General features: G+C 42.8%; 1 protein-coding gene across 3 annotated transcripts in view; it reads right to left on the bottom strand.

Annotated features, from left to right (window-relative positions):
- The window catches only part of lrp1bb (low density lipoprotein receptor-related protein 1Bb), a 296,012-nt gene extending 281,866 nt beyond the window's left edge, over positions 1-14,146 (bottom strand). For all 3 annotated transcript variants that reach the window (XM_085384593.1, XM_085384594.1, XM_085384595.1), the window contains exon 1: positions 13,801-14,146. In XM_085384593.1, coding sequence (XP_085240719.1) covers positions 13,801-13,891 — 91 coding nt within the window. In that variant the 5' untranslated portion in view covers positions 13,892-14,146. The remainder of the gene's footprint in view (positions 1-13,800) is intronic.
- Positions 14,147-14,585: the final 439 nt, after the last annotated feature.

The following is a 14,585-nucleotide window of genomic DNA, read 5'->3' as shown; positions in this document are numbered from 1 at the left end:
CTACAATAACACTGAGTGAGAGACTTTCAAAGTACTTTATGGTTGCAAATATGATCATACTGCCCGAAGGTCAAGAGACTAAAGAGATGATTACCGTGACCTTGGTTTTATCAGGTCACACAATGTGACTGCTGGGAGGTAGTGAAAATGTACACTTTATTTTTGTAGCCATTTAACAAAAGAGATGAAACGAGTCGCTGTCACATTTTTTAGACATTGTCCAGGTTACATGTGGCAAATTGAGTTGAGCAAAAGACATCATCCTGGTGCCTCCTTAGGGATACTGTAACCTCAGCGATAAGCAACATGTCCCATGTGAGTATTGTCTGGGGCAGACAGATGCTGGAGCATGACCTCTGATAACTTTGTCAGGAAGCCTAGCGTGATGGCAGATAAAGCAAAAACCGGTGCACTCAGAACACAGGCACAGAAAGTTCATTTTTAGATTCTCGCTACTACATCAGAGACTACAGGGAGCTGATACGCCTTGTCCTGACCAGCTGCTATGAGTGTTGAATCAGAGCACTGTGGTAAATATGAGTCAGACATGAAAATGTTGGTTAGCTGAACAAGACTAAGGTCAAGAGGAGACCATCTAAAAATGAGAACTGTCATGTCAAGTTCGCCAAAACTGATGACGACAGCCCTTGAAGATGCTCTTTTATTAAGACTGTTTATTTTTAGAAACCTTTTTTTTTTTCAAACTACTGTAGTCGATTTCAAGTAGCTTCAGAGAAAAGCCCTGACACACCTGTCAGGAAGACGTACTTGTCAAGGCACTGAATGTGCTGCTGTGGTGAGCTCCATCTCCAGAGAGGTCGCTTAGTTATAGAAGCTACGCGTCAGGTAATTTCTACTTCTGCGTAAAAGATTAGGAGATGAGTCACACAGCCAATTACTGTCATTACAGTGTCTCGTGACATTAATTCACACAAGACAGAGCAATCTTGATTGTTGTACAATCTCAAAGGCTAATAACAGGTGGCAAAATGTAATTGCTTTCATCTGATGAGCCAAACTCACGAGCCAGGAGATGAGACGCTCTAAGAACAATCACCGCTAAATCTACAGTCTGTCATATAAGTTAACTTTGGGCTTCTTGATTTACCGAGTGAAGTGAAAATGTAAATGTGGAGGCAGATTTATAGAATTATGAGAGTTAGTGATGTGTACAATAAACCAACACGGGAATTAGAAAAAATACAGTTCGTTCTTAAGAGTAGGCTTTCCTTACTCACTGAGGATGACCATTTGAACAGCTATTTAATCAGTTAGTTGATTAACAGGAATCTAATAAACAATCATTTTGATTGGTGATTAATCAAACCAGTAAAGCTGATGATCCATTTTCAGTTTTGAGGATTTGCTGCTTTTATTGTGATCAAACACAGAGTGTCCTTGGATTTGGACTAATCGTTGAAGAAACTGTGCTTTGATTAAAACACAAAATAAGTCCTCTAAAAATAAATTCCCTCCAATGAATATTCATCATTACTGAACATTTTTATGCCTAAAGCTGCAGGTATGAATTATGCTTGGGTAAAATGCAGCTCCAGGATGGCCTGTGCACTGTGAGAGTGTTTGAGGTTAGAGCGCCTACAGTCTGCTTTCTATTTACGCTGCGTCGTTCATGTTGTTCGTTATCCTCAATAAGTCTGTGTGTCAGAGATTTGTGCAGTACGTGTGCACAAGGCTGCCACAGACTCGTGTTCAGGTTCATCATCATATGCTCCGGTCTAAGGAAAACAATCGTATAAGCAGGTTATGTAGTTTTGTTTTAATTACAGGGTCTTTCCTGTTACTTTCTGATGTTATCAGTTTCACGTAAATTAGTTTATGAAGACAAATGATTTTATAATGTAAATGCAGTAAGACGAGAAGATGCCGTAAAAGCCACCCGAGGGAAGATCCCCACACTTTAACAAGGTCAGGAGTCCAACTGTGTGCTTCACTCTCTCCCCTCACAGACGAGCTCTGATAACGAGAAGAGATATGAAAAAAAGCATCAGCAGTAATTGCTGTTTGCACATCAGTTTAGTTCTGGAGAAAGCAAACATAGAACATCACCTATTTCAACAATGATAACACCCATGCCACCAAACGAGCAACATAAACGGCTCCTCCACACGAAGGCGTCCGATGCCCGACAGCGACAAACATTTCACAGACAATGTGCCACTTTCTCATCGCCGTGTTACGTCCCTAAAATACTTCCTAATTGTAAAAGCGGCACGAGAGACGTATTAATACAATAATAACCCTCCACTGAGTTTGATGAGACCACCAGAGTAATCATTTTAATTGTACTGTACTCTAATCACAAACTGGATGAAAGATTCAAATTTTTGGTCACTGCAAACAAAAATTTAAAATTTGTAAAGTTAAAGTATCCAAGCATGACGATGCATAGAGTCAATTTAGGACTCGCCTGTTTTTTTGTATTCATATTAAAACACTGGTGCAACATACATCACAAACACATTAATTTTCCATCTTTATCAAACACCAAATATTTGGATTTCCTCTCAAAAGAAGGAACAGCACAGATATGTGAACCACAGTCACAGACAAACCTCCACTTCGGCTGTGCTTTGCATAAAGTGTTTTAATATTAGTGATAAAGTGTTTTATGAAGGCTTTTCATCGACGTTCCTGCCAGAAGGAAATTGGACTGAAGTACCAACACTTCTATATGTTTCTGATCTGGGTTTAGCTAAAGGACACACAGAAACCGTTCTTTGTGAAATCAGTGGTGAGTGCTAATTAATTCTGTTAGCTAGATTTCCAATGTTTCAGGGTCACTGCAGTCAGCACTCTTGGGCCCCGGTGACGAGACAGTAATACTTTAGATTAGAGGACAAATCAAATCTTATTTCCAGTGTTGGAGGATGTATTGGTGCAGTTTGGCCTCCGAGCTTGTTTTCCAGGGTTAGGAGATGAGTGTTTGTGTCTGCGCTTTACTAGCCGCTCCAACTATTCAGGCTAAACAAATGCAGCATCAGGGAAAGCCTTGATTTGATTTATGCCCATAAGTGTTTCTATAACAATGTGATGCAACATGAAAACTATGAATTTCCAGAATTAATACCAGAACTTGACGACTGAGCACGACTCCCCATGAGGACCTGAACATGACCACCCTGCACACTTTGGTCACGTTGGTCTCTGAGAACCTCGTCCCAGCCAGGACACACGAGGTGAGGAGGACAGGAGTGCGAGATATAAAAGCTTCGGAGGCAGAGGTAGACCTGCTGCGGGACGTTTTTGGATGGTTTGTGTGTATTTGCTGAAAGTCAACCCACTGTCTATGCAAGTGCCAAGGTAGTTAAAGCTGCTAACACGCTACACTGTGTCTGTGGGACAGGGCCATCCTGTCTCCGAGTCTATGAGACGCTTCTTTGTCTTCACGTACTTAAGGTGTGATTCAATTCAATTCAATTCAATTTTATTTATATAGCGCCAAATCACAACAAAAGTCGCCTCAAGGCGCTTCATAGATACAGAGAAAAACCCAACAATCATATGACCCCCTATGAGCAAGCACTTTCGCGACAGTGGGAAGGAAAAACTCTCTTTTAACAGGAAGAAACCTCCGGCAGAACCAGGCTCAGGGAGGGGCGGGGCCATCTGCTGTGATTGGTTGGGGTGAGAGAAGGAAGACAGGATGATACAGAGGACGGGGAAATAACACACTACAAAGCACCAGTTTCTTCACAATCGCAGGATACAACAGAGGTCATGTCCCCCCCTCAGCAACCTCTGTGACTGTAACAAAGCAAAGGGTTTATTACTTCGTGTCATGACCACGACACCAACGTAATGTTTCTCCAGTCGCCTCCTCTGACATGATGAATTCCACCTTTTTAATGCTCCATCATCAACACACTCACACACGTTTTCTACACAAACACGTTTATTTCTTAGTTCTTCTCATTTAAATCTGATTTCACTCGGTCATAAAACATGAACTTAGCTCCTGGTTCTTTTTGTTTGAAGTCTGGATGATTGTCATTTTGAAAGTGGTTATCATTTCCTACCAGGTCCACATTTAAAAGGTTTGGTGGAGCAGAGTCCCTGAACTGATTCTAGGTGTGAATAAGACGTGTGAGTGCGATTGCCTTTGTTATCGTATGACAGAGCTGGTTTTTGTTTCTCTGCTTCTTGAGTAATGTGCTAATGTGCGTTGATGTGTTCAGCTCAAGCTCTGTGCATGTTTAATATCTTGAAACAAAAGCAAATTTTAACGATTATTTATCGTCATCTGTGGACAAAATTTCTTTACTATATCACAGACGTTCGTACTGACACAACCCACATCCTAAGGATCGAGAGAATACTTCAATCATTTTAAAGGCTGTGAGAGCGTGCCTGATATCTCTCCTGGTTTGATGATTATTCACGACTGTGTTTTCTTGTCCTTGGTAAAAAATTAAAAAAGAAGTGCATTCTTCACAAAATCATTTCCAAACAATTTCACAGCTTCTCGTTCTTTGTCTTAAATTTCTCATGCAGACTGTTGGTAAAACACTTAGCGCGACATAACTTATTAAAAACTGCAGGTTTTTGCACCGTATGCATGTAAAATCAGGCAAAGCTAACATGAAACAGAAAGGTGTGATAAATCTAAAAGCTATCAGCAAAAAAAATCCAATTATTTTTCAGGAAAAAAAAAAAGTTTGCACTAAACTTCAATTGTTGACGTGAACAAGGCCACAGAAGCAATCACAGGAACGTGCTTTCTAAGAGAAACATATTAAATCTCAGTAAGTCCAGAAGGGTTTTTATTTCTCTTGGGTTTTGTTCTTGGCATTGACTGTTTCAGAAACAAGTGGCCCTTATCAGGCACTGAGCAGCGAGAGATACCTGTGACAGCCGACATGTTTGAGGCCCAAGTGCTTAATCTCTGGTCTCTGCTCCGGAGCAGTGAGACACATCACTAGAGCAAGGAGGGAGTGACTGCGTGCATCTCAAACCAGCTGACACAAGAAATGGAAATGGAAAAAAAACACCCTGCATGAGCTCGAGAGCACTCCTCTAATCGTATCAAAGACTTCTACAAACAAACATGGGTGAACTGTGATTGATGGGAGCGCAGTTAATAGGTCTCCCAATCCAACGCTGTGAGAGAAAGGAGGGTGTCAGAGACCAGAGCTCAATAGCAACTCGGAAGCATGTTAGGGGATCATACTGAATCAGATTGATGACAGCTGGTGGTGATGCATTTGGCAATCTAATTTTAACACAAAGTAACTCAGTGATAGTGCTGCCACAAAACTGAACTCAATCCTTGCGGGCCAACAGCATCACAGCTGTAGAGAGACACCGACTCGTGCTGCAGGTGGAGGTAGGGGCAGCAGCACTGTTTTATCTTGGATTTTCAATTCGTGCTCCGTGCCATTAAAGTGCATTAAATTATTCACACTTTGTGGCAATCTCGCAAATATTTTAGTCCCAAAAAGCTCTTTCGGTGGAGTGCAGAGCTTGGACATACACGCCAAACCGACAGGGAAAAAATCTGACTTGTACATGTCCTAAATGCAGGCCCACAATTTTTACCGGCTGCACATTTGATGTAGCCACTCACGGCTTTGCACACAGGCGTGAAAACGACGCCAATAATTTCCTTTTCTATCCTCCATCTAACTGGATTGAAGCATAGTGAGCTCTGCCAGGGAAGGCAGCCACAACACAGACAGGGCATAGACATTCATTGTAGAAAGGCTTAATTTGTGTATATGCATGTGCTTCTCCGAGTGCTGGCATGTTGGTGTGTGTGTGTTTGCCTTTGCTGAGCTCGTACGCTAATCAAGAAACCATAAATAGCGGGTGCCCTATGTAAATGTCTCACACTGTGCACTGTCCTGGATCGTCACTAAAGATCATTTAATTCTCCGTATTCATTAATGGCTATGCTACAGGTCTTTAAGGCAATGGGTTGTGAAAATGACTGAAAAACAAATCAGGCAAAAGACAAAATATCATCTGGTTAGCCGTTTCTGCATAAGCATTTTATGTTTTAAGCCATAAAGGAGAAATATGGATTATTGCAGAGGTATAAAATGAAACACCTCAGTGGTTCAATATTTCTTAATTACTCTATGTGCCAATTTCTCTTTTAAGAAGGACACAGCGCAGCATCACCAACTGGCCTTAGGTTTGTCTGCTGAATGAAGCTTGTTGGGGGATGGATGAATCCCTCCCCTGTTCTGGTTTTCTGAGCCAAGTCTGCATGATGGGGCCCTGAGCCTTCGGCCTGTGCCAGGTGGCAGCTGGGAGAGAGAGTCCCCGGCCAGGCCTCAGCAGCCCTCTCTCTGGTCCTCTGGCCGCCACCGCTGCCACTCGCCGAGCTCGACGAGCTCGACACCAACTCTACTGACCTACTGATTGGTCGGGAGTACTGGTGTTGACCCTTTTTCCAGATTTCTTTTTCTGTGTGTGAAATAAATTCTTTGTGCAGAACATTTTTTTAAGACACGGTGAAGCGCTGTTCTTCGGTCTATTCCAGAGTCGTCACGAAAGTAGGATCCAAACTTGATACCGACACCCGGAAAATATTCAGTACTATTTTCAAAACCATGAAAGTTAATCAGCCTTTCTAAAAATAATGATTATAATAATACTGGTCTGAGTAAATGTATTCATCTACAGCCATTTGTCCTGGTTCGGCACTGATGGAGCTGCTAAGGTAACCTGCCACTGTTTCTGTCTAGTGGTCAGCTGAGTAGCTTCAACGCTAGCATCGTAATGCTAGCTCATTGATTAAACAGATGGCTGAAACAGCCATCGCGTAACTGGCATGTACCACCCAGGTTAACATTTATTACAACTGTTCAATATTTTGGTGCAGTTGAAACGGGAGCTTTACCGACCTCGTGTTGCTGCACCACTCTTCACGTGTTCAGCTGCTAGTGAGGGGAGGGGCTGCTCACCTGCCTGCATGCAGCAGTGATGTGAGAAGAAATGTTGTTTTTTATTTTAACTTTAAAAAAATGTCAAGGCTTCCACACAACTGTGTTAAGTAACTCTAAAGAAACTGTCTGACGCTTGTTTAACTTTTACTAAAACATTGAACAGAGAAAAGCTATTAAGTTAACCAGCACTAAAAGAAAATGAAATATCACTATTGTTGGTTTTAAATATTCCTCTTTAGTGTACTCATCAAACAAATAAATTTTTTAAGATTACTTGAGTCATGTCTGGTATTTCAATGAAATACTGAGTTTTTGTAAGTCAATTCAATACCTCTTTGTTTAGTAATTTCAAGATTTTAGAGTAAAACAGTGAAATTCACAGGAGTTCTCTCACCTCTTTCCACTCAGTCATTTAATTCTGAGTTATTTTAATCTTTGGCTCTTTTCTCCTTCCCCTCACTCCCATCCAATCACAGCAGATGGCCCCGCCCCTCCCTGAGCCTGGTTCTGCCGGAGGTTTCTTCCTGTTAAAAGTGAGTTTTTCCTTCCCACTGTCCAAAGTGCTTGCTCATAGGGGGTCGTCTGATTGCTGGGGTTTCTATGTATTATTGTAGGTCTTTACCTCACAAAATTAGACATTTTTTGCACTAAATTGAGTTACTCAACACAGTTGGATAGAACTACTTGACTTTTTCAGTAAATCCAAATCAATTTTTCAGTTCAGTTTTTAATTGAAATAATATAAATGACACTAATATATTAAAGAAAACATAATTTGTTCAGTAATTCGGTGCTGTTACAAATGAATTTCATATCTGATAATAATTTGTCATTTTAGAATAGATATAATATTTCAGTCTAATTTTTTTTTTGACAAACCTACTCTGTACATGCTTTCATGTATCCACAGTACTAAAAGATACTAAATTTTTTTAATTTTGGTATCGAAACATACTGTAAATAGCAGTTCTGGTGACATGCTGACTCTGTTAATGTCTGATATGGTATTAACATGAAAAAGAAGTATTCTCTGCCCAGGTACAGTGATAAATCAAATCGTAAATCTTGTTGAAGCTGAGATCATATTATTAATTATTCATATTACAAGTTAATAATTCAGAAAAGATTGTACCACAAATATGCCAACATCTGTAACCAACAGGACATAGCTCTCCATACATGGTGAATGCTCTCGTCTGTAAGACCTCAAACATCCAAAAAATAAAATAGTTCAACATCATCTTAAATAGTTTGTAATACTAAGAACATTTTCTGTATCAATTTGTCATTTCTGGATACATGTGTGCAATATATAGCTGTTAGCTAACAGCATGCCAATAGTGAATCCGAGAGCGTTGTTTTTATCTAAACACAAATCAGTAACAATAATATCAGCCTGTCAAGTGTCGGGTTGAGCTAGTGATGCTGACGGGTCTTTCCTCCGTCATATTTGAGCAGCGCTCCACATACATCCTCTGTAGTGAAAGGTCCCAGTTATATCTCAGCACTGAGGGAAAGGTTTGTCTCATGCACTCGTTTTTTCATGCATTTTGCCAAATGATGTCAAACGAACAAAGCACGCCGTGGTTCCTGTAGGCCCGTGTAGACATAATGGAGGAACTCGATGATGGCAACAGTATGATTTACAGCGTAAGAATCCACCGCTGCTGCATTGAACGTCTGTACATGCTGAGCACACAATTGTATCTCCTCAGGGTGCTGCCTCCATCCAGCTAGCTGTTCACCCTTTCAAACTGACAGACATACTTTTAGCCTGCGATGGAGGCACTTTTCACCCCTTAGGATACCTCAAGAAAGACGTTTGCTTAACTCAGACCTTGAGCTCCACACTCAGCTGCATACTAACTCTAACCTTTACTATACAGCTGGTCAAAGCTACACATCCCTGTTTCATTGTTCATTTTAGCAGATGGTCTCATTGGTGCATAGATTTTTTTTCCATGTTAAAAGTACATTACCTCACCCTTACATTTCATTTTATGATGTGTTCTATCGTGTCTGTCACCTACTGATGACCTCATACTTAACTCGACTTATGAGAGCAGCAGCGTATCCCACTACTGCTCATATGAGCCCTACTTTCATTAGCATATTTGGCAATAAAGCAGTAATGCTTTCCTGCATTAATAATTCATTCAGAAGTTTTTTATAAGAGGAACCATATCTGTATACAGCTGAGTTAAGTTCTTAGATTCAACGCCAGCATCAGGCGATTTCTCTAAAGACAAACTTGCTGATTCAATATTCACCTTTTAAATTATGTAACATTTTGGAAAAATCTAATATCAAACCCCATGCCACCCACATAATTAAGTCTTCCCAGAACATTAACCAAAACAGATCATGTGGGTCAGAAATCTAGCTCCTCCTCCCATTGATAATCAATGCTACAAGTCAATTTACAGCCAGTGGCTTCCACAACCTGAGCCCACTGCATTACTTATTCAATTGTAGCCCATTAAGACTGTGAGAGCTGATATTAAAGGTGACACGAGCAAAAATCTAACAGCTTCCTTCAATAACTGTGTTCCATACGAGGCGTGCGGGGCCGGATCACTGAATTCGACTGTAGCTCGAGGCCATGCTTCACCTCTGCCCTGAGATAGATGTAAGAGCTCAATGACAGCAGCACTTAGCTCACATCACCAGATAGATGTGTCAGCTGTTTCAATGTCTTTACATAGCTCATAAAAGACTGAATGCCACCCTGCAAAAGTGCAGTCTAAGCACTTGCCTGAAACAAACCTCAGAAATCCTGCCACGACTATGATGTTTAGAGGACTTCTGGGAGGAAAAAGAAAATACAGAGGTTTCGAAGAAGTGCTCATATATACCTGCATCTGACCTTCCGCAGACGTAACGAGCTGACAGGCTTTTTCTGACAACTTGTCTGGTTTTCTAGCCAAGACAAACTTATGAAGCAATACTTAACAAAAAGCACCTGAAGCACAACTCATGGATGCCAACAACAGCAGCAGCCAGTAACCACTTCACAAATGTCTCCTGGCTAACAGAGCGCAGGCTAATGCATTCGACGGCACACTGCGTCTGTGTTTATGTTTTTACCAGTATGATTTCTTAAATCATCAGAGCAGTCAGGTGATTGCAGGTTATTTCAGTCCTTAAGATCCCCGCTTGCTGAGCTGCACGCTTTTGCTGCCTTGTCAAAACAGGATGTGGACAGAAAATTGAGCTACAAAGGAGCCCTCGCAGCTGGAGGCCTCTTCTAGTGTTAATGGTTTCCAGAAAAAGACGTAAAGCAGCTATGAAAACAGAATTTGGTCCAACCTTTGAAGGTCACCTGCTAGTCTCTATCTAATATTTCTCCCCTAAAAACAACACCCTGATCTTCATATAACACCAGCTTCCAGAACGCCAACGAGAACATGGAACATGTCTGTTTATTTTGTTTGTTTGTTTAAAGGTGCTAAAACCAAGTGATTTACATAATATCCATTTATAAAGTCCACTCACAGTTTACTGTGTCCTAGCTGTCTGTTGAATGAGTAAGGGTACAAAGGCGACATTAAGCAGGGCGGACATTTTTCAAACAGTTCCTGTAACCCTACATTATTTAACCCTCGGCTTCCTGTCACAGTCGCTCCTGCCGCTACAGCCAAATCAGCCCCTTCAGGTTGGCCTCCGTCATTTCTGCTTCTGAGATGTGTTGCTATCCTCGCCACGTGTACCTGTCTGCCCACCTTCATGTGTGAATGTACAATATTAAACTGTTCCCTCCTGCAAGGTTGCTTTTTGCACTCATGTTCTCCTCCCCGCCTGTTTTTGTTAGCACGGTTACAGATAAAGTTTGTACATCACACTTTCAGTCTCAAGTTTATTTTTGTGAACTCTGGAATTGCTAATCAGTCCTGGAGCCTTCCTCCGGTTTGTGCCTGAGCAGGAGCAGATTCCTGAGGTTACTGATATGTTTGTGTGGTTTAGCAAATGGCCTCTGCATAATCCTGCGAGGTCTAGCAGAGCAGTTCGAAACGAGTCGTGCAATTCGACGTGAAAACGTTTCGGTAACAACTGCAGGTAGCAGTGCTTACATCAGCCTCCTCTTTTGGCGCTCTTGCCGTACGCGGTCCTCTTTGGCAGACTTTCTTGTGCCTTCTCGTACCTTAACCATCTCAGCTGAGCTGTCATGATCGTGGTGCTAATACTGGCCACTTCTGCCTGCTTCAGCACTTCAGAGTCAGGAACTTTGTCTCATCATCTTAAGCCCACGATGCTCCCTGAGAGTCACCTCAGGCAGTGGAGGTGAAAACAGTTCAGCATTTTGGAGCGATGACTATCAGTCTCACATGCATACAGAAAAGATGAGAGGAGCTTTACAGGCTTTCAGCTTCGTTTCTGAGTCATTCGCTGTTCGTATCGACCCGTCAGCCTGACAAAAGCTGCGCCTGCCTGCACAGTTGATGCAGCACGCTGTGGCTTTAACAGTTCAGTAGAATTAGAGTCATTAAACACTAAAAGTTAAAAAGTAAGAAATATACTGAAGCATAAGTTTGTATATTCATAGTTGCAGCAATATTTTAAAATGTACAAGAAGGAAGAAAATTTTTTCTGAATAAATAAAAATATATTACAATGATTTAATAATGAGAACATACTTAAAAGGATGCCGAAGACATGCTTTTGTTTCTCAAATGGTCCAAAAATGTTAGAATTATCTTGCATTTCTTACAGTGTGCCCTTCAGCACTATATTCATCCTGGTCACACGTTTTATGTCTTTATTGTCCAATGATGAGTGTTTAGACAGTAACATTTCAGGAGCTCACAACTGAGAAAATCTACAAAGTCCTTATCTCTGCTGGCCAACGAGCTGCACATAATGCAGACGCTGAATGACTTCTCCCTCATCGTGATTCTGGTGCTTGCCTTTGCACACACACACACACGGGCACTTACATACACTTCTGCGATGGTATCTGGCTATCTCACTTAATTAGCCTCTAAAGGCAGCCTCCCTCGTATTAGTGGATGTGCCTTGCACTATACTATCGTCTCTTAAATAGGGTATACGTTACAAACAACCTTGAGCTGTTTGCGGCTGGTGATGCTTATCTGGCGCTGAGGTCAGTGCATGGCATCCAGGTTTTTGGGTTGTTTTTAGACAGGTAGTGCTGCGGTGTGTCCAAATTTCCAAGCCTGTCCTTTTGTTAGATGAGCAGCGTACTGCCACACCAGCCGATCAGGTCAGTCTGCTCAATGTTAGATGGGCGCGAGCGATAAAAGGGGAAAAACAAGGTGGAAGCATTTCAAAGAGCCCGTGCCATTGCAGGAATGATTCTGGAAATGCCTTTTATTCATGCAGAGAAAACCACGGGCTCACTACTTGGCATTCAAAGTAACAACGCTGCTACCACAAAGCAAATTAATTTCAGACTAATTAGGATAAAAACCAGCTTTGGTGTTGAAAGAAAAATGAAACGCTATTATCATTACCGTCCATTTAGACACAGCTACAAGAGCTCCCATTTATCCTGGGTACAAATGGAGCAGGACAGCACACAGAGATACAGGGTCCAACTTTCCAACTCGGATTCTCTGAAAGTAAATTTGGAACCTTTGTGTCTATGAGTCCGCCCCATCCTATCTGCTGTCCTTCTAAATACTGTTATAGCAGCTCGATGAGCCATTATGATACCTGTTTTTACTCTGATTCAAGCCACACCTCCACCTCTACCCTCACAGAGCAGGAGGCAGAGAAAGGTAGCTGGTTTTTTGTTGGTTTTGGTGATTTACAGTGATTGGAAGGCAGGCTCATGAGTCTCCTTCGTGAAGGTCTCACAACAAGCAAAGCAGCCCTGACAAAGATGTGTCTGCTGGGGAACAGAAAGTGGGAGAACTATGAAGCAATCATGTTCACTGACAACAAATCGATGGGCATGCAAACATGTTCCTTACAACTGCATGTTACACTTACCACAGTTTGTCTTTGGGGGACGATTAATGCAATCAGCCCCTGACTCAACATGTAAGTACTGAAATGGGAGTTTTGAAAGGTTCACAGTAAAAGTTGATGTTTGACTATAAGGATAACTACTTCAGTTCAATCCAGTTTTATTTTATACTGTAAGGTAGACCCTACAATAATACATGCAAACTACTAAATCACAAATATTTTGTGTAATTAAAAAGATAACCTCCTTTGGGTTTTCAGAAATTCTCCGTCCTTGCATACTCTTAATAAATTCCTGTCTATGAATGCAGCTGTTTAAAAAATAGCACGAGCCTAATATGCGCTTTAACTCGATAAAATCCTGGCAGTGCCTGCTCGGTGAAGCTTCGTTCCTCTCGGGGATCCTGCTCTGTGACTCGGATTTTTAGATTTCCCCGAGCCTGTGTGGCGGAATTCAGATTCACCTAAAATGATTCCCGACATTACCCGAGCACGGAGCCACTGCGCCGCGCGTCCGCACGGCACAGGTATACCGGAGAGACAGCACGCACTCCGGCACCGGGCTCGGCTCTGGTCACCTGCTGCATTGGAGGATAGCACTGCTACGCACCTGCAGTCAGAGCCGCCGAGTCTATCCCGGTATATCCACGGGAACGTTCCTGAAAATGCCCACGCGGGAAAGCGGTGCAACACACACGCTCGGGGGGGTCACCGCACAGGTGGTATCGTTATTTGTGGTCCAACAGCTGGGGGGGCATTACAGTGAAACATCCTCAATTACAACACACAGAGACGAGCGGACTTAGTGAGGTATGCCACCGACCATCAACTCTCCATCGTTCAGAAACACATTCACATCCAGCTGCTGCTGCCCGTCACGGCGCACACACTGCACTAAAGGCGGCCCGCGCTGCCAAGTTTCACCGGACTGCGCATTCCCGGCGGCCCGGTGGCTCCTTACCTTTCTCCTCGTCCGACACCGTCGAGGGCTCGGCGCACGGAAATAATCCCGAGAACAGGGCTAGAAAGGCGAGTAGAAAAAACTCCGACATGTTTTCGGAGAGCGGGCTGTAAAGAGCCACGGTGCTTCTCCTGCTCCTGCTCCGGGTCCGGGTCCAGTCTCCCCCTCCACCACCACCCGGTTGTCGAGCGCCGTTATTCGGTGATGTCCAGCGGAACCAGTGCGCAGAACAGTGCAGCGCTCCTCCGGCTCCTCCACAAACGCACACCGCCGCTTTTCAGAGCGAACAGACGCACCGGAGACGGCAGGAGAGAGGAGAGGACAGGAGAGGCGGGGTGGGAGAGCAGGAGGATAAGGAATGAGTACGTTTCCTGTCTTTTCTCAGTGATTAAATGCCGTCAAGGTGGCGCAGCTCGCCTGAAATTAATCAAATCCGTTCGCTGTGCAGTCAGTGGAGTGGGTGGGTGTCAGCCTGAGGTCCAGGGGTGCAGAGGGGGTCCTTAAAAAGAAGAAAAAGTCAGAGGATGTAGGATGAGATGTGAGCAATCTCGTCAGACCAGTGACTTCACTGCAAATACAGAGTTATGCAAAAGCACATCCAGGGGGAAAAAGGTGCATGACTAAGAAGAAATAAGAGCCTTTCTCAGGTGAAGCATCCAGAGTGACTGCACAGACACAGCTAAAACAAAAAGCACTGAAGAGACCACTGCAGTGAGGTGTTGTTTAGCATAGATCCAAAGCACAGGCACCTCGTTACTGTATATCACAGTGATTCAGGACTTACT

This window comes from Rhamphochromis longiceps, linkage group LG16, assembly GCF_057381845.1.
Source record: "Rhamphochromis longiceps isolate RC_006_pf linkage group LG16, R_longiceps_female_GT1.1, whole genome shotgun sequence".
Taxonomy (NCBI): Eukaryota; Metazoa; Chordata; class Actinopteri; order Cichliformes; family Cichlidae; genus Rhamphochromis; species Rhamphochromis longiceps.
Note: the sequence above shows the minus strand (reverse complement) of the source record. Positions and strands in the feature narration are given on the sequence as shown.